The 27,198-nt window shown below is 37.5% G+C and overlaps 1 protein-coding gene across 1 annotated transcript in view; it reads right to left on the reverse strand.

The window, feature by feature from the left end:
- The window catches only part of LOC149554881 (putative phosphoribosylformylglycinamidine synthase, chloroplastic/mitochondrial), a 308,229-nt gene that overhangs the window by 99,180 nt on the left and 181,851 nt on the right, over nucleotides 1–27,198 (reverse strand). Inside the window, exon 20 of the mRNA XM_089828894.1 lies at nucleotides 11,033–11,124. Within this exon, the coding sequence (XP_089685020.1) occupies nucleotides 11,033–11,124 (92 nt within the window). The remainder of the gene's footprint in view (nucleotides 1–11,032; nucleotides 11,125–27,198) is intronic.

The raw sequence follows: 27,198 nt of genomic DNA on the forward strand, positions 1-27,198 counted from the left end.
TGTTTTATGGCTCTGATTTCATAAGCCAAACTTATAACATCATTTTTTAATTCAAGATTAAACAACTTCAACTGCAATTGAATAAAATCTAATTCCGAATGAGAATCATATAGATCCTTTAACTTGTGAAGTGCATCCTATGCAAATGTGCATCCTTGTATATGTCGATACACATCTTTATTAACTGAAGCTCTTATCAAAGCCAAAGCTTTTGAATTATTATATTGCGAAATTTCTTTTTCTCCTTATATATGTTGGTGCTACAGGTTAGGTATTTCCATCACAAATTTTATAACATAAATCATTGAACATAAGAGTAATTTCTACTTTTCTATGCCATTCCAACCAGGTATCTTTCCTAGTTAAAGTTTCTCCACTCAAGACTATAGATTGTATTGTAAATATGAATAAATAGCTTTTCACAGATTGCAAATTTAAAAGGAATGCTTCTTCAATGCTTTTGTTTACAATGAGCAATATAAATATTTTTGTGACCATAAATAAACCAGAGAAAATGAAAATCGGCTCAATATTCACCCCTTCTTCTGCAACTTATACAGTAAGCAAGTGCAAACATTCCTCCGACAAAATTCTTCTCCTTCTAAGACTTTGAGTTTGAAAAAGGAATAAATTCTAGATGGAAAAATATGGAATAGAAGCATGTGCTTTGATATCAATGTCAGGCCAGATTGATTTGAATAAAACAATTTATTCTGAAATCTTGTGTTGAAATCAAAATAGAAGATACAATATATAATGTGCAGAGTTCAACAAACTAATAATATCAGATCACTCTGCACTTACAGAAAACAGAAAATTAAACTAAACAACTATAAGCAAAAATAATTAACTAAGAAGCCCGATGATTAATGGTGTAAAATCCATGTGCAAGATCAGCCACCACAGCCCTGCGAGTAGTGCCTCACATATGGTGGCATCCAAGCCTATGTAACCTCTTGCTAACCCATCTTGTACAAAAACTAGTTCATGATTTGGAACCTTTTTCTTTTGAGGGTCAACTTCCTCTCATTGTGCAGCATGTCCTAAGGGAATGTAAAAGTCAACAAAATTTGTCTAATATTTTCGTACCAAGGAGGTAGGACTATGATTTGGAATAGATGGGCATCTCAAAAGTCCTCATTTACTCCCTCTGAAGCACTCCCAATTCAATATTCAATGGTTGGTCCAGAAGGACATGGTTCTTTCTCGACCATACCACAATAGTGAAAGTGAACTCCTAGAGTAGGAGTAATTATAAACTCACCCATGTATGATTGTCTTGTTCACCAGGTACATCAGCACCTAGTGATACACATAGAATGTGAAGGGCATAGCGAGGGGATGATTTCAAAATTTATGTACAACATACATACACTATGTCTTTTCCTTCACTTCTTGTCATACTATAGTTTCTTTCAGCACTTGACAATAATCAACTTGCAAAGAATATGGGATTGTCCAACCCTCCAACACTAGTTGTTTCTCGTCCATACCACAATAGTGAAAGTGAACTGCTAGAGTAGGAGTAACTATAGACTCACCCATGTATGATTGTCTTGTTCATCAAGTACATCAACACCTAGTGATACAAATTGAATGTGAAGGGCATAGCGAGGGGGTAATTTCAAAATTTATGTACAACATACATACACTATATCTTGTCCTTCACTTCCTGTCATACTATAGTTCCTTCCAGCACTTGACAATAATCAACTTGCAAAAAATATGGGATTGTCCAACCCTCCAACAATGGCTTTTGCCACATAGCACCAATAGCACAATTTGAGGTGTCCACATGCACATGAAATTCCTTATCGTAGTCTAGGTAAGCTAGAATGGGTGTAATCGGAATAATATATTCCAACTACAATGGGTGTACCTACCAACCTATATTCCAACTCTTTAAATGCCTCCTACTTTGTTCCGCATATGCACACTTCACCCATCCTTGTCATCTTGTCCAATAAAAATGATATTTATGAAAAGGCTTTGTGAACTGTTCATAGTAACCAACATGCCCTAATAAAGATTTCAATCCAGTCACATCCTCCAAGCTCTCCATTTTAACGATGACTTTAATCTTGTCGATGTCACTCTTTAACCCCTCTTTGCAAATAATGTGATCGAGCAGCTTACCTTGCAGTACCATAAATCAACATTTCTTTAGGTTGAGTTTCAATCATGTTCTCCAACATCTTTCCATGCATTTCCTCAACACTATAAGGTGACCCACCTTCCCATTGTACATGGACCAATTATCCAAGAAGGCCTTGAAATTGCCACCCAACATCTTGTCAAATATATATAGTATTATCCCTTGAAAGATCATACCGGCATTGCACAACCTAAAGGGCATCTAGTTGTATGATACACCCCATCTTCAACCACTAACATGGTTTTTTATTTATCTTCCTCGACAATATTGATTTGATTGTAGCTCGAGAATCCATCCACAAACAAGTACATCTTGTGCCCTGCCACTTCTTCCAATATGTTGTCAATGAAAGGGATGGGGAAGGGGTGCTTAATGGTGACTACATTGAGGCATCTAAAATCTGCACAAATCCTTATTAGATTTGCTACTTTCTTTGGAGAAGCGCAACACCCATTCCCTCATTTATACCTTTGAAAATAATTCCTCCCTCTAAGATTTCTTTTTCTTCTTGTACTTTGCTAGCATAGTTCTTGTTCATATGGCACAACTTTTTAATGTACAAATTGTACACCTATTACAAGTGGAGTCTAGTGGACACATAACTCTAGTGGCACGCATTTCAAATCATTGTATGTCTAAGCAAACACATCTTTATATTCTAAAATATTTGAATGTCATTGTCTTCAGTACTAGGTCCCAATCATCCTTAAACAAGATTACCTCTAGGTCATCTTTCTTTCCCAAGTTCACCTTTTCTATGCCCCTCTTGGTTTGTTGTACTTCAATTCCTTGCCCCTCTTGAGCCGGTGGACCAATGTGTCATCCACCATCGCCATGCCTTTCTTGTATCTTCCATATTCGAGAGAGAATGTATTACTCTCCAACACTACTTCAATCCTAGACATGTTGCAATTTGGGTGGAAGACTTCATAGTCTTCAATTCGCCAATGAAACAACCCATTGAAGGAACTAGTTTCATCCCTCAACGGCTTCCCGGTTTTAATATCCCTTAATTGTCAAGAAATTGTCAATGTGAGCTTTGTTCCACTACAACATGCAAAATTAAAATAGTTAATGTTTCTAGGACAAACATGAATATCCAATCCTCTCTTGAATAAAGACACTTCTTATGCTAAGACTGCAATGGCAGATCATTGGTGACTTTAAGGTTCCCTCTTAATGTGGATACTCCCTCAATTGAAATGACGTGATTTGATAGATCGCCAAGGGGACTTCCACTGTTTTTAAAGACTTATCAACTTGATTCTAAAAATTTGGCTTCACAATGTGCAACTAACATATATTTTTATTTTCAACTTTTGAACTGCAACAGTAACTTAAACTTGCCAACTTAAACTATTTCTTCTTCTACCTATGGATGCAAGGAAGTGTGGATATACTTGGACTCTCCTTAAATGCAATCTTGTCAATGAAACCACCCACCTAGTGCAAGCTTCTAAGATGTCTTCAAATGATTTTCAACTCAACACCTCTCCAATCCCATCAATGGATGCAAATTAAGGATTAAGTACAAAATAAAGTTCAGTACATTCAAATGTCATTTGAACATGCTTGACAAGACTTGCAATCAATAAGTATACAGTGGTTTATTCTAAGTTCATGTCAAGTATGCATTCACAATTACTCTTATCCAACTAAATTACTCAAAAAAAATTCTAACTTAATAACTCAAAATCAAATCTACTTAGGGCTCATTTGTTTGTCGGAATTCAACTAGAGTAGGAATTAGGAATCGGAATTTATTTTTAATTCTCAATTTGGTGTGCCGAATCGTTATTGGGAATTGGAATTTGTATTCCCATTTTGACCCCAAAATGAGATTTCAAAATTCCACCAAAATAGGTGCTATTGGGATAACAATCCCAATTCCCATTTTGGAATTCCACAAACTTGATAAAAATTTCAGATCCAGAGAGGTAGAGAAGAGCACGGCAAAGGCTTGCTTAGGATTCCAAACATGGGAGAAGGCCTTCTTGAATTCCACAAGAATATCGTTGCTTCTCAAAATGGGGATCTAGGTTTACAAAATTGAAGTGATTTGCCCTAGTTGTAAGAGATATACTAAAACCTAGAGCTTGCACGCCCACAATGACTAGCGAAATGTATGCAGCTACTTCTGCAAGGAAGAGAAACAAAATGTTGAGCATTGCCTCCAATGTCCTCTGAGGAATTGCTTCTGCTGCCTGTCGTTTGTACGAAATCAGTATTGTATAGAGCTCCACTGGCTTGAAAAAAAGTGGATAACTCTTTGTTCTGTTGGTTTGAATTAACACTTGCACAAATGGATCTGCTAAAAGCTTAAAATTCATTGGTGGGTTTTGTAATTTCAGTTCAATTTGACAATGCAGGTAGTCTTCTACATCATTGCCATTGTTGCTGTAGAAAATCTTTGCTTGAGCCCGAATGTCCACGGAGAGCTTGAACAGAGTAGGAAAGACTTCATCCAGTTTGAATTATGTTGCCACTTTGAGTAACTGCATTTCATCTTGACACATTTGATCTTGCTTCAAGCTGATTGATTGGGTTTGATCACAGTTTAAGCCTCAGGTTGTTTCCTATAACATCCACATTCTCACAACCATGAGATTCAAGAAACCTCTCTACTAGTTCTTGATTGAAATTGATATTCAAATCAGGTGGGAAAAAATTAATAAACGAAATTCTGGGTGAACCAAACAGGTCCAGAATAACAAATCCGGAATATCAAATTCACATTCTGACTAAATTCAGAATATTAAATCTGGAATATCATATTCCTGCAGCCAAACGGGCACTTAGTGAGGAATGTAGAGCACTATGCAGTACTTCCAGTTTGATCACAATAATTCACCATGTAAGACACAGCAATTCTCCCTTACAAATGAGGAGAGCAAGCCATATTTAGGAAGCTCAGCTACAATAAATTGCCAATATTAAACAAAATCAATGGCCCAGATTAATTCCTACACTAATTAGGGTTATCACCCTGCCAAACAATAAAATTAAAGCACCTCCAAATGAGCCAATAGGAAAATTATAAAATTTCATCAACTAATCAAAGGCACCAAAGCATGGGCCAATTAGAATTAAGCTCCTACACTATCAACCAATGAGAAAATTACTTGCCACTTAGGCTTACATCAAAATTTCCTATAGAAACTAATTTCCTTTGTTCTTCTCTCTGTTTACTAATTCAATGAACCTGGATAGTATGTTGTTGAGCTCATCCATTGGAGGCATAGGTGTCTTTTGGAGTTTTTAATCTACCACGTCTAACTCAATTTTCCTTGTTGAAATTGTCCTTTACCAATTTAGTGTGCTGTCTTGAACTAAAGTGCTCATCCATTGGAGACATAGGTGTCTTTTGCAGTTTTTAATCTACCACGTCTAACTCAATTTTCCTTGTTGAAATTGTCCTTTACCAATTTAGTGTGTTGTCTTGAACTAAAGTCATGAAAACTATAAAGGCTACAAATTTCCTCAATTGCCCCACATTATAGCACTACAATCCTTAAGGCCGAGAGTCCTCAAGTTTTCTTTCAAAATTTCCAAATTCATGTCTTCTTTTTTCTCATCGATCAAAATGTTACTAACACTACTTACTTAGCCTCATCATTCATTGCTTAGATAGTGCAATTGAGGTGGAAACAATCATTTCTTATCTTCCTCTATTTCCAGAATTTCAGTGAAACTACATGTGGGGTGTAATGTGTAATAGTTTTCCATATGCCAATGGAATAAACCTTCAATTGTTCTTCTCTCATCTTAAGAACACTGTTGCAAATCCAAGATTGCTTCTTTTATCAACTCTATAAAACCCTAGATTCTACCTTTGGTGATATCCAAATCTAAAAAATCAGCCAAGTTCAGTTCTTTGTTTACAAATTACTTCCCAATTCTTGAAGCCAATCTCAAATTTTACACTTCGCTTTTAGTTTTGATAGAGTAAATTCTTCTTTAACGTGTGATTGACTTTGGATATGACATAACAACCACAACCCAACAATGCAATGTAATCATTCTTAAATAATGAAAGACAATAAATTTAGCAAAAAAGCACTTTCTTTCAACAACAATCTTCTACATCATCAGCATTGCCATCACCTCTATGACATAGTGATTGCCTCCCACTTCCTCCTACTAAGAGTTCAACAGGTATAGTTGGCTTTTCAAGATTTTTCAAGGAATCATTTGAAAAAGAATTCAAACTAGAACTCTGTCCATAAAAGTGATCATCAAGCCTTTCCAACTAATCTTCCAGGTGCACCAAAACTAATTGTTAGAATGGATTGGTTATCAGAGTGCATAAGGTCAGTCACCTTCTTTCCTATCATGGCGCACTTAGTTATGGAGTTAACATTTTGGCTCTACTTTTCTCCATAGTCAGTCCCTGAATGTGCGGTTTGTCTACTCCGTGTATGAACTTCTCATCCACAAAAGTGATCATCAAACCTCTCCTACTAAGAGTTCAACAGGTATAGTTGGCTTTTCAAGATTTTTCAAGGAATCGTTTGAAAAAGAATTCAAACTAGAACTCCGTCCATAAAAGTGATCATCAAGCCTCTCCAACTAATCTTCCAGGTGCACCAAAACTGATTGTTAGAATGGATTGGTTATCAGAGTGCATAAGGTCAGTCACCTTCTTTCCTATCATGGCACACTTAGTTATGGAGTTAACATTTTGGCTCTACTTTTCTCCATAGTCAGTCCCTGAATGTGCTGTTTGTCTACTCCGTGTACGAACTTCTCATCCACAAAAGTGATCATCAAACCACTCCTACTAACCTCCAGGTGCACCACAACTGATATTTAGAACGGTTTGATTATGAAGTGCATAAGGTCAGTCACCTGCTTTCCTATCATCGGACACTTAGTTATGGAGTTGAATTTTGGCTCTAGTTTACTCCATAGTCTATCCCTGGATCTGCTGTTTGCCTACTCCATGTATGAATCTGCTGTTTGCCTACTCCATGTATGAATTCATTACCAATGGTAGCGCATAAGATAGGTATGTATAAAAATGCTTTCTTTACTAGAACCATCATTTAAAACTTTTTCGTTCAAGTGCATTGTCCGACTGAAGTTGACCAGACACACAATACTTGCCTAATCATGACACCATCTTCATTCCTCAGCCATTGCCTTCCAGACTTCCACTCTTGCTTGGATAAGCCTTTCTTCCTGCAACTTTAGATTCCATGAAAGGTTTGCTTGACTTGCACTTTAGTCATTTTACTTTATTTTCTTGGCAATGTCTGAAATATTGATCAATTTACATCTGCACGAAAAATGGATCAACTTAAAATATAGGTCTGACAAAGATTGAAACCAACAATAGAAGTAATTGTTTAAAAGCTATTCATATATTTGATGAATGTGTTTTGCATTCTTTAACTAAGAGATATTTTTACTAATGACTTATGTCATATATAAATCCTTGGAACAAACAAGTCACAGGCCTGGCACTCGGCGAAAATCCCAAAACATGTTTGTCAGTCAATAATAATTAGAAACGCATTCATCGTTAAGTTCAACAGATTTACAAAGCTAACTATATTCAACCGAACAAAATATTAAAAAGAACTTAGTAACCTTAGAAAGTATTGATATATTAAATAGAATCTAAAGACAAAAACCTAAATGGAATAAAGAAATGTGCAATTCTTACACAGTTTAAACTATGCATCCTCTAAAAGATAAAAATACAAAACAGATAATCTCCTGCAATTCCTTAAATAGATTAATTAAAAATTAACCATAGAATATTAAACAGAAATCAATGAATCAAAAAAATCTAAATTGGTTAAAACTAGAACAGTGTGTACTGTTAAGCAGTTGTCAAACTCTCTACATGAGAAAAAACTGAAACACAAATATGGCAAGGACAATTGCCAGCAATTCTTCATGTGGCTGGATGATTTCATAAAATGAATGCAAAATAGCAATGTCGATTTGGCATTGAGTTCCTCACTCATTTAGGGCAATTTTTCTCCTAGATTTGTCCTCCCTTTTTGGCAAGATCTTTCACATTCCAACACCAAATCCATCAGTGGCTGTCAAGTGAATTCATTCAAACAGTAAATCTTTGACCATTTATATGGACAAGCACTGTCATATTTGAAGTGCAAATTATCCCTAATTTAGTTGCAAATTTCCTTGGAAATTGACTGCAAATTACTCCCACGGACACCAAAGGGAAAATCATAGCTTGTGCAAAAAGTAAAATATGAATGTCTGATTACAATAGTACCAATTTTATTTAATGAATTTGAACAGATTCCTGATTTTGAATTTTGTTCCGATTATTTTCCTTGAAATCAGGCAACCTCTTATGTACTATTTATGAAGCATACTATTTTCAAGTTACGATCTTTCAAACTTCAAGCATAACTTTAACTTACAAGTCTATTCTACGAGTCTTTTCTTGTTAGGTTAATCATGTTCACATAAACATATAAAGGCAGTGCTGCATAAAGTTGTTTTACTGTCCACACTTATCATAAAGCTATGCTACCATTAGCTAATTTTACTTGTACACTTGATATCTAACAATTTAATAAATGATTTTTCCCTTGGGACAAAATGGATTTAGATTTTCTACACCAAAATTGCTGAATTTATCTCTCCCTGGGGGGACAAAGGGGTTACTCGTTCTCCCCTCTACTGCTAAGTCAAGCCACATCAGATCCGTGAGACCTTGCAGTGGGCACACTTGGCAGCAACATCATCCTACCTCCAGTGGTTCCTCGAGATTACCAAGGACCATTACTTGCCCTCATCTCAGACCTTATCCTTTAGTTTGGGGGTCTTCTCTCCTGTGGGAAGTACTTAGGTTCTTCTTGTCTCTTGCTTTGCCTCCTTGTTCTCTGCTTTCTGCGTTTTTCTTTCTTGTTTGTTTGTTTTCTCCATGGACACCATTTGGTGCTCCCTTTGCTGACTGCAGCCCTGTTGTACTCTCTTCAGTCCCTTAGATCCATTTGCAGTCTCTTGTTGGACATTAATAAGTTTATCTTATCTTATCTTGCACAAAATGTTTCCGACTTTTTTACACATTTATATCTACTTATGCATGGAAATATCCGTGTCTTATTAAATCCACACAATCCCAAAATAAAAATATTCATTGTGCCTTCCCACTTGTAGGCTATTATATAACTAAAGACTAAAATTAGCTGGACAAGACAATTGATACAAGGTACAGACCATATATGCTGGAGTGTTATCATCATGCAATGACTATCAACCTAAACTTGCAACATTAAACATTTGAATCATCTTTACAAGCTATGCCCATTAAAAATATTCCAAAACTCACTAGATCATAACCAATGTAAATCATCTAATGTCTGCTTTTGATATACAAACACTTAGCTGGTAGGTAGATGTTTGGATTGGGTTTTGAATGGATCCTTGTTGGCAGTTGGAGATAGTGGGTCTTTCAATTAGAGCGTAGCAGGTGAGTTCACCTACTAAAAGTGGCTTAGCTATTGAATTATTAATTGAAAATGAAAATAACAAATAAGGGATGCCATAACTGCATTAGCCTCATAGCTGGCTGCTGTATAAACCTGTAGTCTTCATCAGGAAAACATGGTAGTGAGTAGTGTAGGTCAGTTAACTGCCCAAATTTGTGGAATTGTTTTACAGTTAGCGGCCAGAATTAGTGGAGGGTTGCTTATCAGTCAAATGCCATCAGTTCGGGAAATGATTTCTATTTATTGGGGATCACTGGAGTCTGGGTCCTAGAAAGCTCCCAAGGGAATGCAGGCATTGTAGAGCTACCATTAACAAATTAGGGAACAAACTTCATTCTGAATGTGACACTTACTGGGATTAAAACCCTCAGCATCAGACATTATTGCAGGTCAACAGAGGGATTGAACAGGGTGTTTAAGGTCACATTCAATCAACCATATTCAAGGATCTAAATCTGCATGCTATGAAGTACTATTAGCTATATTAGCACAATTCTTTCTATTTAATGTATGTGCTACGAAAGGAATAAAAAAAATTCTCAGTTATTAGTTTTTTTCCCTGGGTTGCTATCTGTAGGTTTTTAGGCTTGAACATTTGAGGCCACAATTTTCTTTGACTGCCCATCATTTTGCCTCTGGATTGACTTAAGAATAGAGAAAATTTAATGAATTTATCCACCAAAAAGTCGGACCTCCCTTCATTACAGGCTACTTTTCTATAAACAAATATGGCGAGAAATGTCAACTTGATGAAATATTATCATTAAGACTATAGAAGATAAAAATTGTCTAGTCTCTATGCATCTACATGATATTTGCAAAATCTTTCTCAGGAATAATATGGCAAAACAAAGATAATGTTTTTCAATTAGTCAAGAAAAAATTAGGTTAGGGTTAGGGAAAAATCACTGCAAAAAGGAGTTGTGATTAAGGCAGAAAACCAGAGAAATGCAGTTTTGCAACAAAACAAAAAAATGTTAAATTGAAAGTTACATTGCAACAGTTTTGTCAAAATATCAGCTTGAGTCTAATTAATTTGAAAATACACAGTTCTTTTAAGTTAGTGCCAGGGCAGAGTACTGATTAATCATGATTGATGTCTGATATAATTGTATACACCTTATAATATGAAGCTCATCATATGGTTTCAATTGTTTCACTTTTAGTCATAGTAATTCATTACATTCTTACAACGTAAGACACTAATAAAATATTTACCTCTACAGAACATACAGAATGGTCACTGTTCTATGAATGCACATATCCTTGTCAACTATTAATAAAACTTTAAGTGCATTAATCAAAAAATGTCATTTAGTAAATTCCATCCAAATGAACTTCAATATTTGAAAAAGGCCCAAATCTGCTAAAACAAATGTTATCTACGTGTACAACTACCAACCTTATTGTGCCAATTACAGCCATCGACACTCTTTCCCTTTCGCAGATAGAACGAAGCAAGCCTTCATTTTCAGCTTGTATCAGTACAGCATCCTGAATCCAAAAACTGTATTCATAAACTATAATCCAATTTCATTTGCATAACTAATACACCATGTGACACATTAATGTAAACAGAATGGAAAAACTGAAAAAGATGTTGAAGACATTGAATCAGACATATTAATTCTGTAAAACATCTCGAATTATGTCGACTTGACTCTTACATCTATAGTTCCAGACTGGCTCAATTTCCACCAGGTGATAAATAGTTTTCAAAGGAATTGAGTTCAGCCAATACTACTAGTTCACATAATGTGGTCTATAAAACTCAGTTTGGTATGTCTAGTTTTGTCCAATTACAAAAGCCTAGATTTTTATGGGGAAAATCTAAATTTCATAGTTATGGATATTTTTATTGAAATGCAAGGGTTCTATCTATTAGTAATAATACAATAATCCCTCTAGTGTTGTAACACATTTCCTATTCCCTAAGAGTGCCAAGGAAACTAGATTATTTTATGCATTCAAAAAGAAAAGTTCTTGGGAGCCCATACATGCTTGGATCACAGCTTCAATTCCTTTTCAAAACCGTCTCATAATGTTAACGTTTGCCCAGAAAAAAAGATAAACTGCAACCAGAAAGAACAAAATAGATGCAAGAGACACAGAATTATCCTAGGAAAGTCCTTCCAGATGAAGGGAAAAACCCAGCCACACAACCAAAAATACCACCTTTATTGATGAAGGAAATAATCAACTGTACAATTGATGCAAGAGCATCTTGAGGTAATCAGCAATCCTGTATGCACGGGCATTGAGCTCAGATTTGTGGACTTATGTTACGTGTGGTTAGGGTTATGTTCGAGACATATTGGTGGACCTTACCCTAAGTGCGCATAACAATTGGAGCAATCGTGTTGAAGGTAGAGCCTTTTTGGTGGCTACTGGTAATGTGTTACTGATTTATTTGTAGACTTTGGAAATTGTATTCACAAGCTCTAATCTGAGGGACTTGGCTTATGCCCTCTTGGATTTGGATTATTGGATGGCACGTGGACCTATGCCTAAGGGCACATACTCTTATTTGGTCTTATGGGTTAGTTATGCATTGTAAACTTGGGGCTTGATCTAAGTATTTAGTTATTTCATGTATTTAATGTTTGTTGCCAAGACGACTTGTGGCTTGAGATTTTATTTAATGTGAGCATTTATTTAATGTGACTTGCTAGGTCGACCTGTGGCTTGGTTTACTATAAGTAGAGGGTCTTGTGATGTCTAGAGTGGTTCATTTCAGCATGGATGAAGCAAGGAGTAGCTGAGAGGAGTCAAGTTTAGCAAAGCTAGTAGCAAGTGTGGCCTTGGAAAACAAGAAGGTTGCTTGGTGTCTTGCGAGCACAAGTTTAGATTCTTCTTGGGGTTTTCTCCCAAATTGTGGGTTTGGGCTAGCTAGTGCTTGGATCTTGTGAAGTCTTGCAGAACTAATATTGTAATTGCTTTGTATATGGCCATAACCCGAAAGGCCTTATAGTCGGGCATGTTGGATGTAATCTTATGATATTACTATGAGAATATATGTTGTTTTGGATCTAAATCTCTGTGTTATTGTTAGTCTTCTATTGTGTGGTTATTTGTTGGGGGCTAGGACATCTCCTTTGGGGAGTCTCCTGCCTTGTAGTGCATCAAGTGGTATGAGAGCCAGGTTGATCTTGTGGATTCGTTGCCTTGGGTTTTCGAAGATCTTGGAAGATGCCTTCGAGAAGATTGGACCCTAGAGAAATTGCAAATCTCTATGATGCTGTGGGGACTAATATTTCAGAGAAGGTTAAAACAGATTTCAGATCTAAGATGGAATTGATGAAGAATGATATGGTTGTTGATTATGAGAACTATAGCTAGGGTACTGAGGAATGTGGGTACATAGGATGGTTACGAAGAAGTTGCTGAAGACTTTTAAGTTGCTAGATCTAGTGAATAAGATAGAATTGATTACATGTAGAGACCTATGGAAGACAAAACTGGTCGGTTGGATAGATCTGGAGCTCAATTGAAATTGAAGCATAAGATGGATGTTTCTAATTTCTCAAGTACTTCAAATACTAAAGACCTAATTGATTGGATTGGTGAGTTGGAAGACTACTATTAGTTAAAGGATATTGGAGATCCATTCAAAGTCGGGTTAGCACAAACTAAGCTAAAAGGACATGTTGCTTTATAGTAGAAAGAATTGCGAAGCGATAGAAAAGAGGAAAGTGAAATGAAGATCACTAGATGGAGATTGATGGTAACAAAATTAAAGGCTAAGTTCATTTCGGTTGATTATGAACTTGAATTGTTTAAAAGATTGCAGAATCTAAAACAGAAGGACATGACTTTGAAAGATTATACCAAGGCATTCTATAAGTTAACCATTCGGTCTGAACATAAAGAACTTTCTAAGGAAACAGTGGCCAAATATATTAATGGCTTGAGATTCAATATTCAAGATGAAATTGGTAAGCTAAAGATTGATTCGATGGAGGATGCTTATCAATATGCTTTGAGGGAAGAAGATAACTTGAAGAGAAGACTTCAAGGTAATTTATGAGGGAAGGACAAACGACAACACTCCGTATGTAATGTCCCCATTTTAGCAGTTGACCAAGTGTGTGCGCGTTAGCCTTGTTCTACATGGTCCTGATGCTAACGAAGGGTTTAATGGGATCTTGGAGTGTTTTGGCCTAGTTATTTCCAGTTTGGGCCAAAACGAAGTTGATTTACTTAGTTTCAGGCATACTTACTATTTTTAGTAAGTCGGCAAGACACAGTGCAGGTCAATTTTGGTGATTGGACTCGATACTCCTCGGTGAGAGCTTTCCGATGAGCTATCACTCGCATTATTCGGAGTCCGATTGCTAATACATTTTAATGCTTGAAGTTTTATTAAAGTAACGTCTAATTTAATTGTAAAATATTAAAGTGTTACTTTAATATATATTTTATGGTGATGTGTACCCAAGGGAGAAATAAGGGGTATTTTAATATATGTTTTATATTACACATCTTTTATCCCACATTGCCCATATGAGTTGAGGGGACCCGTGGGAATAGAATAAAAGGAAGCATTTATGGCTTCATTAGAGAGGTTGAATATGAGAAGAAATTGGTGTGTGAGTTGCAGCTCCGTTCTTGGCATTTGAGGACGTCTATCCTCTCTTGTAACATTCTAGACGTCATTCCCTTGGGGTTTGGCCTTTGGAATTCTTTGTTATTGGCTTCATTATCAGGCAGTTTAGTTGCATTTCCGGCTACAGGCAAATTTGGTATTTTGCTCATATCTTCTTCACTACTTGTTTGACGCTTATGCCGCTTTGAGGGAATGGTATTATGAAGGTCACTTTGAAGGACAAAGTATTGTAGCAGCAAGTTCGAAAGCATGGGCTGGAGTATTATGTCAATACTGCTGAAGTAATTAGTGAGTTGATAAATCTACCATGTATTTGGTTTTATGAATTCTGAAAATAACATTTTATTAGCAGCAATTCATTTCCACTTTGCATATCATTGTAGTTTATTTCTTGTTTATGTTGTATGATACCAATTCCATGCACGAAACACAACAAACAAATAAACATTTGATTTCCGGAGTTATAAGGGCTTTAAAACATTAAATGGAGAAATAAGAAGTTGAATGCAAACTGTTTGACATAATTCCTTTCAGCAATTTGGTTTAGTTTTTTTGGACATCCAGGGGTGCCCATTACAGTGGTATCAGAGCTATAAGTCCTGCCATCCTGTGGAGGTCTTATAGGGAATTTGGAACAGCCGAATAGAGGGAAAAAGTAAGTAAAAAAAACACAGGCTAAGCATTTATGTTTGAGCATGCGACAGGGGTCTTATAATTTCCGCGATACCAGAGCAAGACAAAATAGGATTTCAGACTTGCAAAGCAAACAGTTTAGTACATCCGTGCAGGGGGACATTGAATTCAACCATACAGACACAGAGGAGATATTCTGTGATCAGGACAATAATATGGGTGATCGAGATGACAGGAATACAGGATTAGGCGGAGGCAGAAATGCTGGTCCAGATCAAGGGGAGGTACTGTTCCGACAGTTACTGGATACATTAGAGCAGGGGCAGCGTATGCAGCAGGAGCAGAATAGGCGAATGGACATGATGTTGCAGCTCATGGCTAGACAGATGGGTGTCAATATTAATCCAGGTGATGCCAACAACAGAAACAATAACAACGAGGGAAACAATAACAACGGGGGAAACAATAACCATGAAGGCCAAGGCAACAACAATGATCCTGAGAATAACATTAATGGTAATAATGGACACGGCAACAATGGGAATGAGGCTGATAACTTTAGACACGTTGCACGCCCAGCACGGACTGTGAGCTTGAGACCTCTTCTACCCACTTTTCCACCCAGAGATCCGGTTCATCCAGTAAACGAACCGCAGATTACCGAGTTACAGGATCAGTTCAGGAGGGACTGGGAGGCTAGTGGACCAGAGTTTCACGCGGATATTTCTCTTAGAGATTATATGGACTTGAGGATGAGACACATGCCTAAAGCAGGAGGGAGGAATCAAAACTTTGAGCTGAGGAAGAAAGTTGGAAAACTTTCTTTACATTATTATGATGCTTCAGGGAAGATGACTGCACGAGCTTGGGTGCAGAAGGTAGATACATACTTGCAGCTTAATCCTATGCCTGAGGAGGAGGCTATCAAGTATGCGGCTATGCACTTGGATGGCGTTGCACATGAATGGTGGCATCATGGCATGGTGACTTTGGGGCATAATCAGATTACATCTTATGAGGAATTCACCGAAACATTGATTGGGAGATTTGACACTAAGGATCCCGAGTTACATTTCAAGGAGCTAGCACAGTTAAAATAGTCAGGTTCTGTGGATGCTTACATTGCCAAGTTTCAGCGCTTGTCTGTACTTGTTACTGATATCTCTCCTAGGAGATTGGTGGTGTTATTTTGTGATGGTCTTGCTGATCCATTACGAGGTTGGGTGAAGGGACATGATCCACTCACATTAGCTGAAGCAACTAAAAAGGCACGAGATTTAGCCCCTTCGGTATACAAAGGAAAAAACCATTCAACAGATTCTTCCTACCGCAAGGACAAAGACAAAAAATCATTTCAGAAAGAGTATAGCAAACCCAAAGAAGGATCAAAAGGACTAGACAATGAAACCTTGAATGAACTTCGAAAGAAGAAGCTGTGCTTCCATTGTAGAGAGCCTTGGGACTTATCTCATAAATGTTCTCTCAAGGCTAAGGCAAATCAAATGGAGTATTTTTCAGCAGAAGAGTCAGAGTCAGAAGGGGAGGATCAGCACTCCGATTCAGATGAGGGTAACACTATAGAGGAGAGCAACATTCCTAAAGATGATAGATCGTTGGCACGCTTGACAGGGGCCCAAAAGGCAATCACATTTAAGGTCAGGGGTACTATCCAGGGGCAGAAAGTGATATCTCTTATTGACACTGGGGCTACACATAACTTCATAGATGCACAATTGGTAGCCAGGAGAGGGTTACAGACAGAGGAGCATGATGGGTTTAGAGTCATGGTGGCTAATGGTGATAAGTTATTATGCACTCGGAAGATATCTAATCTTCGCATCAGGTTTGGAGATGGCTACGAGTTGGAAGATGAGTTCTATGTTGTGGACATGGGAGATTATGATGTCATCCTCGACATGACATGGATGGCTTCACTAGTTGAGTTCACACTCAATCTAGCGAAATTGGAGATGAGATTCCAGCATGAGGGGAGAACTGTGGTACTTAGAGGGCTTTCAGATGGAGGTTGCAGAATAGTGTCCTTGAGGAGAATGCAGAGACTTTTTCGTCATGATGACATAGAGTGGGCGGCAGAGTGCCACATTATGCCAACTTCACCAGAGCCACAAGAAAAGAGTCATCCACTAGATGTCCAGAAGATACTTGATAGACACGCTAAAGTATTTAGCGATATTCCTCATGGGGTTCCTCCTGACAGAGGGATGGAACATGTTATTGAGCTCGAGGAGGGAGCCAAACCAGTTATGATTACTCCCTATCCTCATCCTAAGAAACACAAGGATGAGATAGAGAAGGCGATTAAGGATTTGTTGGAGATGGGGCATATCAGGCCCAGTAAGAGCCCTTTTGCTTCAGCAGTAGTATTGGTAAAGAAGAAGGATGGGACAATGCGCATGTGCATCGATTACAGGGCACTGAATAAGAAAACAATTAAAAACAGGTATCCCATTCCTAGGATTGATGAGCTGATTGATGAGTTGCATGGGGCATGCTTCTTCACCAAAATTGATTTGCGATCCGGATACCATCAGATCAGGATGAGAGCAAAGGACATCGAGAAAACAGCCTTCCGATGTCACTATGGCCACTTTGAGTTCATGGTTATGCCATTTGGTCTAACCAATGCACCTGCTACATTTCAAAGTTGTATGAACCAGGTATTCAGGAAGCAGCTAAGGAGATTTGTCTTGATCTTCTTTGATGACATCTTGGTCTTCAGTAAGACCTGGGAGGAGCACTTACATCATCTGGAGGAGGTGTTATCTATTCTGGAGAGAGAGTCATTGTATGCCAAGGAATCTAAATGTGAGTTTGGCATGACTGAGCTCCTTTACCTGGGGCATATCATTAGTGCAGATGGCGTTCGGGTTGATCCCGAAAAGATTAGAGCTATTGTAGAGTGGCCTACTCCCACAAACCTTACACAGCTTAAGGGATTCTTTGGTTTATGTGGTTTTTATAGAAGGTTTGTTAAGGGATTCTCACAGATTGCTACACCCTTAACAGATCTTACCAGGAAAGGAGCCTTCGTGTGGACAGGGGCAGCACAAAGGTGTTTTGAGCATTTCAAGCAGGTAATGTCTTCATGTCCAGTTCTAGCTCTACCGGATTTCACAAAGCCTTTTGAGCTTCATTGTGATGCATCAGGTGATGGGATTCGAGCAGTATTGATGCAGGAGAAGCATCCCATTGCATTCAAGAGTAGGAAGCTCCGAGGAGTTGAGAAAAGTTATTCTGTCTATGACCGGGAGATGTTGGCCATAATGCATGCATTGGCCAAATTTCGATCATATTTGGTAGGTGGACGTTTTGTGATCAAGACTGATCACAACAGTATTAAATACTTCATGAGCCAGCGTGATCTTAATGACCGGCAACAAAAATGGGTGACTAAATTGCAGGCTTATGACTTTGACATAGAGTTTGTCAAAGGTAAGAAAAATGTGGTGGCTGATGCCTTATCTCGGAGACCTCACTTATGTGCTCTGGCAGAGATTTCAGGAGATTGGAGAGATCGGATTATAGCAGAGTATGTCGGAGATGCTTGGGCTTCTGGATTGATTTCAGGTACCATACAGGATGATCGCTATGAGGTGATAGATGGATTGATCAGAGTTCAGGACAGGGTTTATTTGATTCCGTCATCACATTTGAGAGAGGCGATATTGAAGGCATTTCATGATGCACCCACAGCAGGACATCCGGGGGTCTTCAAGACCTACAGGCAGATCCGAGAGCGGTTTTCATGGAAAGGGCTCAAGGATGATGTTCAGAGGTATGTCAGGGAGTGTATGGTTTGTCAACAAAATAAGGGAGAACACACATTTCCTGCAGGTTTATTACAGCCCTTGCCCATTCCTGATAGGAAATGGGAAAGTATTTCGATGGACTTCATCACTGGTTTACCACGAGTGCAGGGAAGGGATTGCATCTATGTGGTGGTGGACCGCTTGACGAAGTTTGCTCACTTCTTTGCTATTCCGTCCACTTACACAGCAGCACAGGTGGCAGATCTTTTCTTTAAAGAGATATTCAGGTTACATGGGCTGCCCAGATTCATTGTCAGCGACCGGGATAGTAAGTTTATGAGTGTTTTTTGGCAAGAGTTGTTTAGGTTGTGTGGTACAGATCTTACACCTAGCACTAGTTATCATCCGCAAACAGATGGGCAAACAGAGATTGTGAATAAATGGGCGGAAGGATATTTGAGGAACTATGTAACTACACAACAAAAGGCTTGGATCAGATGGTTGCATATGGGAGAGTATTGTTATAACACCACTTATCATATGTCCATCAAGATGACTCCTTTCATGGCACTCTATGGTTATGAAGCACCTAGCTTCATGGATTTAGTTTTGGGGGACAGTAGAGTGCCCAAAGCCAAAAACTTATTGCAGGATAGTCAAGACATCCTGAAAGTGCTCAAAGAGAATATACAACAGGCCCAGAATCAACAGAAATTGTATGCTGATCAGCACCGAATAGAGCGTAGCTTCGAGGTAGGGGATATGGTTTACTTGAGGCTACAACCATATAGACAGTCATCGCTCAAGAAGAGCGGAGCTGAAAAGTTGAAACCTAGATTTTATGGTCCCTACAGGGTGATTCGCAAAGTGGGCAAAGTCGCCTATGAGCTTGAGCTTCCAGAGGGCAATCGAGTGCACAATGTGTTTCATGTGTCTAGGCTTAAGAAAGCCATTGGTCAGAGTGTAGTGCCTTCTGCAGATTTACCCCCTTTGGATGAGGAGGGGAAGCTTGTGTTAGTACCTGAGGCTATTGTGGATACCAGAGAGAGGAAGCTTAGAAACAGGATAGTGAAGGAGTATTTGGTCAAATGGAAAGACCTGCCGGAGGAAGATTCTACATGGGAGAGTGAGCAGGTTATTCAGCAGGCTGGACTGAGGTTGCTTGAGGACAAGCAATTTCAAGGGGGGCGGACTGTAATGTCCCCATTTTAGCAGTTGACCAAGTGTGTGCGCGTTAGCCTTGTTCTACATGGTCCCGAGGGCTAACGAAGGGTTTAATGGGATCTTGGAGTGTTTTGGCCTAGTCATTTCCAGTTTGGGCCAAAACGAAGTTGATTTACTTAGTTTCAGGCATACTTACTATTTTTAGTAAGTCGGCAGGACACAGTGCAGGTCAATTTTGGTGATTGGACTCGATACTCCTCAGTGAGAGCTTTCCGATGAGCTATCACTCGCATTATTCGAAGTCCGATTGCTAATACATTTTAATGCCTGAAGTTTTATTAAAGTAACGTCTAATTTAATTGTAAAATATTAAAGTGTTACTTTAATATATATTTTATGGTGATGTGTACCCAAGGGAGACATAAGGGGTATTTTAATATATGTTTTATATTACACATCTTTTATCCCACATTGCCCATATGAGTTGAGGGGACCCGTGGGAATAGAATAAAAGGAAGCATTTGTGGCTTCATTAGAGAGGTTGAATATGAGAAGAAATTGGTGTGTGAGTTGCAGCTCCGTTCTTGGCATTTGAGGACGTCTATCCTCTCTTGTAACATTCTAGACGTCATTCCCTTGGGGTTTGGCCTTTGGAATTCTTTGTTATTGGCTTCATTATCAGGCAGTTTAGTTGCATTTCCGGCTACAGGCAAATTTGGTATTTTGCTCATATCTTCTTCACTACTTGTTTGACGCTTATGCCGCTTTGAGGGAATGGTATTATGAAGGTCACTTTGAAGGACAAAGTATTGTAGCAGCAAGTTCGAAAGCATGGGCTGGAGTATTATGTCAATACTGCTGAAGTAATTAGTGAGTTGATAAATCTACCATGTATTTGGTTTTATGAATTCTGAAAATAACATTTTATTAGCAGCAATTCATTTCCACTTTGCATATCATTGTAGTTTATTTCTTGTTTATGTTGTATGATACCAATTCCATGCACGAAACACAACAAACAAATAAACATTTGATTTCCGGAGTTATAAGGGCTTTAAAACATTAAATGGAGAAATAAGAAGTTGAATGCAAACTGTTTGACATAATTCTTTTCAGCAATTTGGTTTAGTTCTTTTGGACATCCAGGGGTGCCCATTACACCGTAAAGAATAAACAGATTGTTGAAGATGAACCAAAACCTATTGAACAGAGGATGAGAGCAAGTAGAGGTGCATTTAAGGGAACTTGTTTCAGATGTAGTGAAGGACATAGAGCTTTTGAATGTCTCAATACTAATAGAAAGGTTGGTGATAAAAGAACTGTTGTGGCAGATGAGAATGTGGATTCGGTGAAAGAGCCTAAAGTGTTGGATAACTTGGTGGTTCGACAAGTATTGCTTGGTAAAAAAGTACAAGAACCTTGTTAACAGAGAATTAAATTCAGGACACGTAAGACTAGAGGTAAATGCTGAAATGTGATTGTGGATGATAGTAGTACTGATAAGCTAGTTGCTCACGAGATGGTTCAGAAATTTGGTTGGAAGAGAGTGAGACATCCTTGTCTTTATAAGATCAATTGGTTTCAAGATGAGCATGCTTTGGAAGTAAGGGAGCAATATCTTGTTGATTTTCAGATTGAGCAATATATTGATCAGGAGTTGTGTGATATTGTGTACATAGTATGATTGCAAGACAATACATGATTGTGTCGAGAATGTGTTTACTATTGAGAAGGGTGGCAGGAAGTTTCCATTGATTCCTTTGCATAATGCAGAACTTGGTAGGAGGAACCTAAGTTTTGGTAGGCGAGTTGAGTTGAAAGATTCTTGAAGGGTTAGAGATCAGCATGGAAAACAGATATGCGCCTCACCAAGGATGTGAAGATGACAGTTGCAGAAAACGATTTGCAATAGTGGAACAAAGTCAAGAGTGCACAAGTTGATAACTCAGAAGACATGTATGTGAAGAACCAGTTCGAAGTTTATGTGTTGAACCCTGGAAGATGTTCTTCCAAGTGTTGAGAACATCTTTTCTTCGCAGCTGGGGTGTCTGATGCAGGAGCAAACTGGGGTAGTCAGCAATATTGTATGAAGGGGCATTGAGCTCAGATTTGTGGAATTATGTTACATGCAGCTAGGGTTATGTTCGAGAGATACTCAAGGACCTTGCCCTAAGTGTGCATAACAATTGGAGCAATCGTGTTGATAGTCCTTTTGGTGGTTGTTGGTAACATGTTCCTAGTTTATTGGCAGACTTTGGAGATTGTATTCGCAAGCTTAGATCCGAGGGACTTGGCTTATGTGCTCTTGGATTTGGATCATGTAATGTCCCCATTTTTGACGAGTTTGTGCAGTTAATGGAGTTAGCTCATCATAGCGACCCTCGTGAGCTAACATGGTGATTTGGGAGTCCCAGCTGTGGACTTACCAGTTTTAGTAAATCTGCTTTTGGTGGTGCAGTGGATGGCTCTGCAAGTAAGTTATCACCTACAGTACATGTAGTAATTAATTGTGAGCTCTTATTTTTTATTTATAAAGTTGTATTATTATAATAATAATATTTTATTATAATAATGAAATTTAAAGATATTTCTAAATGAGTTGTGTTGTAAAGTTTCAAGAGCTGAGTTCTTTTAAGAAACTCTGTAATTTATGATGTTAAGTTCTTTTGGCGATAAAGGATTATAAATATGAGCTCATTTAATGGGGAAAAGCATCCGAAAATTTATTTTCTTTTGTTGCTCTGTGCAAAAGTGTTTACTGATTTTTTCACCCTTGTTGTGGTATAAGGGTCTGAAGTTGAGTGGGCAATTCACTGCTGAGGTATAGTGATTTGTGATATTTTGAATATTTATTATATCTCCCTAACTGTGTCTCCTGTGGCTGGGAGTTATTGTCTTGGTAAAAGATTGAATTATGAAGGTGGTTTAAGAATTGCATTTACAAATAGGTTTGCTCTATTCTCCTACTGTTCTTACTATGTCTAGGAGATTGAATCTGCTGGAAGTAATTGTGAGGATTTGACAGTGATTTGTTGTGAATTTATTGCCAACCTGCGTCTGATTTTTAGAGGCCACAATTTGAGTTTTACAGACTACCCATTCACTTCTGAAGGCAGCATTTCAATTATTCCAAGCACCATTGGCAATTACCAAGCCAATAAATTCCTTGGAGGCTTGGCGGCAATTTTCCTTGGGTATAACGAATTGAACTAGGCAAATTAGGGGCCGCAGGGGCATTTTGCAAGGGCTGCCTCCATTTAATGTGGCCTGTGATATTAGTCAAGAGTTTGCAATAACCTTAGAACAGGCTGCATGCATGTTATGTGTCCCGCATTAGCATTTCCAAGGGTCAGGGGTGATGTCTAAAGACTCATATAGCAAAATCCTGTAGCTGTGATTGGTTATACTGGACTTTAGTTGCATAATCCGGCTCGTCTCTGAGGTTTGTAGTGCTGCTAGTAATAATTGAACTTCATTTGTAGCTGATAAAGGGAACTTGGGAGATTTACGGTGTGAATCAGATTTCAATGATTGATATGGTTAAAAATCAGGTTCTATGTAATTTGAATTCATAGCAGTTTAATAAATTAACACAGTTCAATATCTGGCATTTATGGTTCAGTTTGGTACTTAGATTCAGCACTCATCTTCAATATAGTTAATTTTGCAAAAAATTCATATGTACCAAAAATACAAAGACGAATACATTCAAAACATCATACTATACAGTGATAACATAATGATCTGCCAAATGTTTGTTGAAATGCCAAACATTCGAATAGTGAGAAAATTGGTAAAATAAGCATTTATCTAAGCTATAACCAAGCAGGGTTATTACAGATCATCGGATGGCACGTGGACCAATGCCTAAGGGCGCATACTCTTATTTGGTCTTATGAGTTAATTATGCATTGTAAACTTGAGGCTTATCCTAAGTATTTAGGTATTTCATGTATTTAATGTTTGTTACCAAGCCGACCTGTGGCTTGAGAGTTTATTTAATGTGACTTGCTAGGCTGACCTGTGGCTTGGTTTTGTATAAGTAGAGGGTCTTCTGATGTCTTTAGTCATTCATTTCAGCATGGAGGAAACAAGGAGTAGATGAGAGGAGCCAAGTTTAGCAGAGCTAGTAGCAAGTGTGGGCTTGGACAAGAAGAAGTTTGCTTGGTGGCTTGCGAGCACAAGTTTAGATTCTTCTTGGGGTTTTCTACTAGATTGTGGGTCTGGGCTAGCTATCGGTTGGATCTTGCGAGGTCTTGCAGAGCTGTTAGTGTAATTGCTTATTTGGCAATAACCTGGAAGGCCTTAGAGCCAAGCATGTTGGATGTAATCTTATGATACTATTATGAGAACATATGCTATTTTGGATCTAAATCTCTGTATTATTGTTACTCTTCTGCTGTGCAGTTATTTGTTAGGGGCTAGGACATCTCCTCTAGGAATTCTCCTACCTTGTATTGCATTAACAATGGTTTTCTAGTGATGTGATATATAAAACAAATAGAGACACTTCACATTACAACCTAGGTCTCTTCAAATTCCAAATACATGATTTTTGTATTTCCATACACATGCCTAACGCTTGTCATACAACACGTCTCTATATTTAATATTATCTCAATTATTATCACAAATGTCCTCTTTAGCTAAAGTTGACCATAACGGTTTTAACGACCATAATCCAATAAAACAAAGATAAACATCTCTATCGCAGCTACAATCTTCAACACTCCCTCTTAGCAAGAGAGAGCTTTAGCATAGTTGTAACTAAAAAATGTCAATGATAAATTCTAATCACATGGATTTTCAAAAACATGTTATCCCAGCATTACATAATTCATGGAATTATTCAATATGAAAATCTACAAGAATCACAACCAATTTTCATCATGGACTCTCTCAACGTGATGTTGTCATGGAATCTGTCAACATCACAAGCATGCAAATCTCTTACATCATGGACTCTCTCAACATGACAAGCCTACAAGGCTCACAACCAATTTACATCACATGTTATCACGAAATCTCTCCACATGACATCCAACTCCCATCACGGAATCTCTCAATGTGATGACAACATGGACTATGATTTCTTTCATAAGCCAAAGAGTTCTTATAACTATCCCTATGTAATACACCCTCTTTGAGATAAAATATAATAACAATAAATAGATATAAATTATAAAATATTTTATTGCTAAATAAACTATATCATTAAATGACAAAAGGAAATAAGAAATTATCAATTTATTTCCTAGATAGGAAACTCATATTTGTTTCATTACGTTTCCTAAATGAAAAGAATCCATATATAATTGAAATCTTATCTTAGAAAATTATCAATATTAAAGAAAAGTAATAATAAATGAAATCATGATAAAAATAATAATAAACCTATATACAAATAACTAACTCTGTCTAATAAGATATTACTATCCAATTATAATCATTGCAGATATTATTCTATCCTTATTCTATCCTCTGACATAAACTAAAAGTCGCCTATTCCAAAGGACGTGACTAGGCAATACACACGTATATATTTACATAAGTTTGGAACCAAAGAATGGGCACGGGAGGAAGCTGAGACCCATTGAATAACGAAACATACATTCTGTAGCAGAGATAGTAATTCGGTACACCTACCAATCGAGAGAGTCATAATATTTTATTATCACTTACCAACATGGATAGAAGATTTACTCCATAGCAAGCCAAACCAAAACACAAACACAACTACCAAATCGAGCATGAGATAAACACTCGAACATAAGAAGCATAGCATCGAACATAGTGGAAATAACCAAACATAAGGAAAATGAATATGATCACCTCTGAAAGAGGCATGTTTAGTATCGAAACCAATCGTAGCTGGACGAATAAATAAATTGTATTAAACACCAACAATGTGACGAGAAAGGAAAGGGTTTCAGTGACAAGGAAAGACAACCCATGCAAGAGCCACGAAGTAAACACAATCCATTACCAAGAGGCAACGAAGGCACCTAGGGCAATGGAGGAGAGATATAATAGACGTATCTAATTTGCCAACATAATCATCAAAATAGCATCGTTAGTGGTTGGAGGAAGCAACAATGCAAATACAAAAGTCTGAACATTAATTGGTATAGCCACAAAGAGTTGTTGTAACTTCATTGATTCGAAACCGTTGAATCTTATGAAACTCAAAGAAATCGAACCACATATTATAAATTTGGTAATCAAAACCATCATTTGTAGTTACATGAATGTTGACTAATCAAGGCTGATATGAAGAAAGTTATAATTGAATAAATAAGTGTATAAGAAGACAATAATCACTAAAGTGGAGGGAAGAATATCAGATCAGACATGGAAGGGAGTATGTTTTTACATGTTAAACTTTGCATAAGACATGTTGAGAAAACATAGCAAAAGAGGACAAAGTAAAAGAGGGCATTCATTGATAGGGCATCTATAACAATTTAGTACTAAGATAATAGCGAGACATCGACTAATTAATCTGAAGAAATAACAAGTTACCTAGCAATATAAGAGGCTTGACTTTATAAGTCAATGATCCCAAAAAGATATAGTTATGCCTTGAATAATATATGCAGTGGAATATATATATATATATACAAGGATAAGAATTAAAATAAAGATCAACAAAAGGAATACTAAATCAGTGAAGATTATAACAGAGATATAGAGCAGACTTATAAAATTCTTAATAAGAAGAGGCCATAAATAGAGTGATACTATTAAGGGGAATACCCGACCAAAGAGCTAGAAGTATGTTTAATTTATTTACTTTCCAGTGACAAATATGAATTATGCAATATGAAAATTATCAACCAAGTTTGATAACCATATATGAGATAAGAGCTATATAGTTCTTATAGGGATCAAATAAGAGCTTGATAGAGGGTATTCTTTACGAATGTCAAGTTTCTCTTAAGAGAACTCAGAGACTAGAGGGCATTCTTGATCGAATGTCGAGATTCCAAGATGGAACCCAAAGAAAGAATTTTAGAGAATCTCTTAGAGACAATATATATATATATTGTAGTGGTCAAACATATGCATATGTCAGAGATAAGAGACTTGGTAGAGGTGGGATCTCTACCAAGTAGTGTTACCAGAGATCCCAAAGAGGCCTAAGGGAGAAGCTCTTTCTATGACAATTACCTAATCGGGATGAAATTGTCACCAAAGGGTTAGGTGACTAGAGAAAGGATTTATCTCGAAGGATTAGGAAGGGTAGCTTGGGTAGTATTTAGGGTAGTATTTACTTTAATCCAATATTGCTAATAAGTTTTATATACAACTTTTAATATTGTTTTGACAAATGGTTGCAAGTTATAGCATTCAAACCTAGTTTGGAAGTGGGGGCATTACACCTTATAACTTTAT

Source organism: Cupressus sempervirens, chromosome 5 (genome assembly GCF_028749045.1).
Source record: "Cupressus sempervirens isolate cs-2001-9-10 chromosome 5, ASM2874904v1, whole genome shotgun sequence".
Taxonomy (NCBI): Eukaryota; Viridiplantae; Streptophyta; class Pinopsida; order Cupressales; family Cupressaceae; genus Cupressus; species Cupressus sempervirens.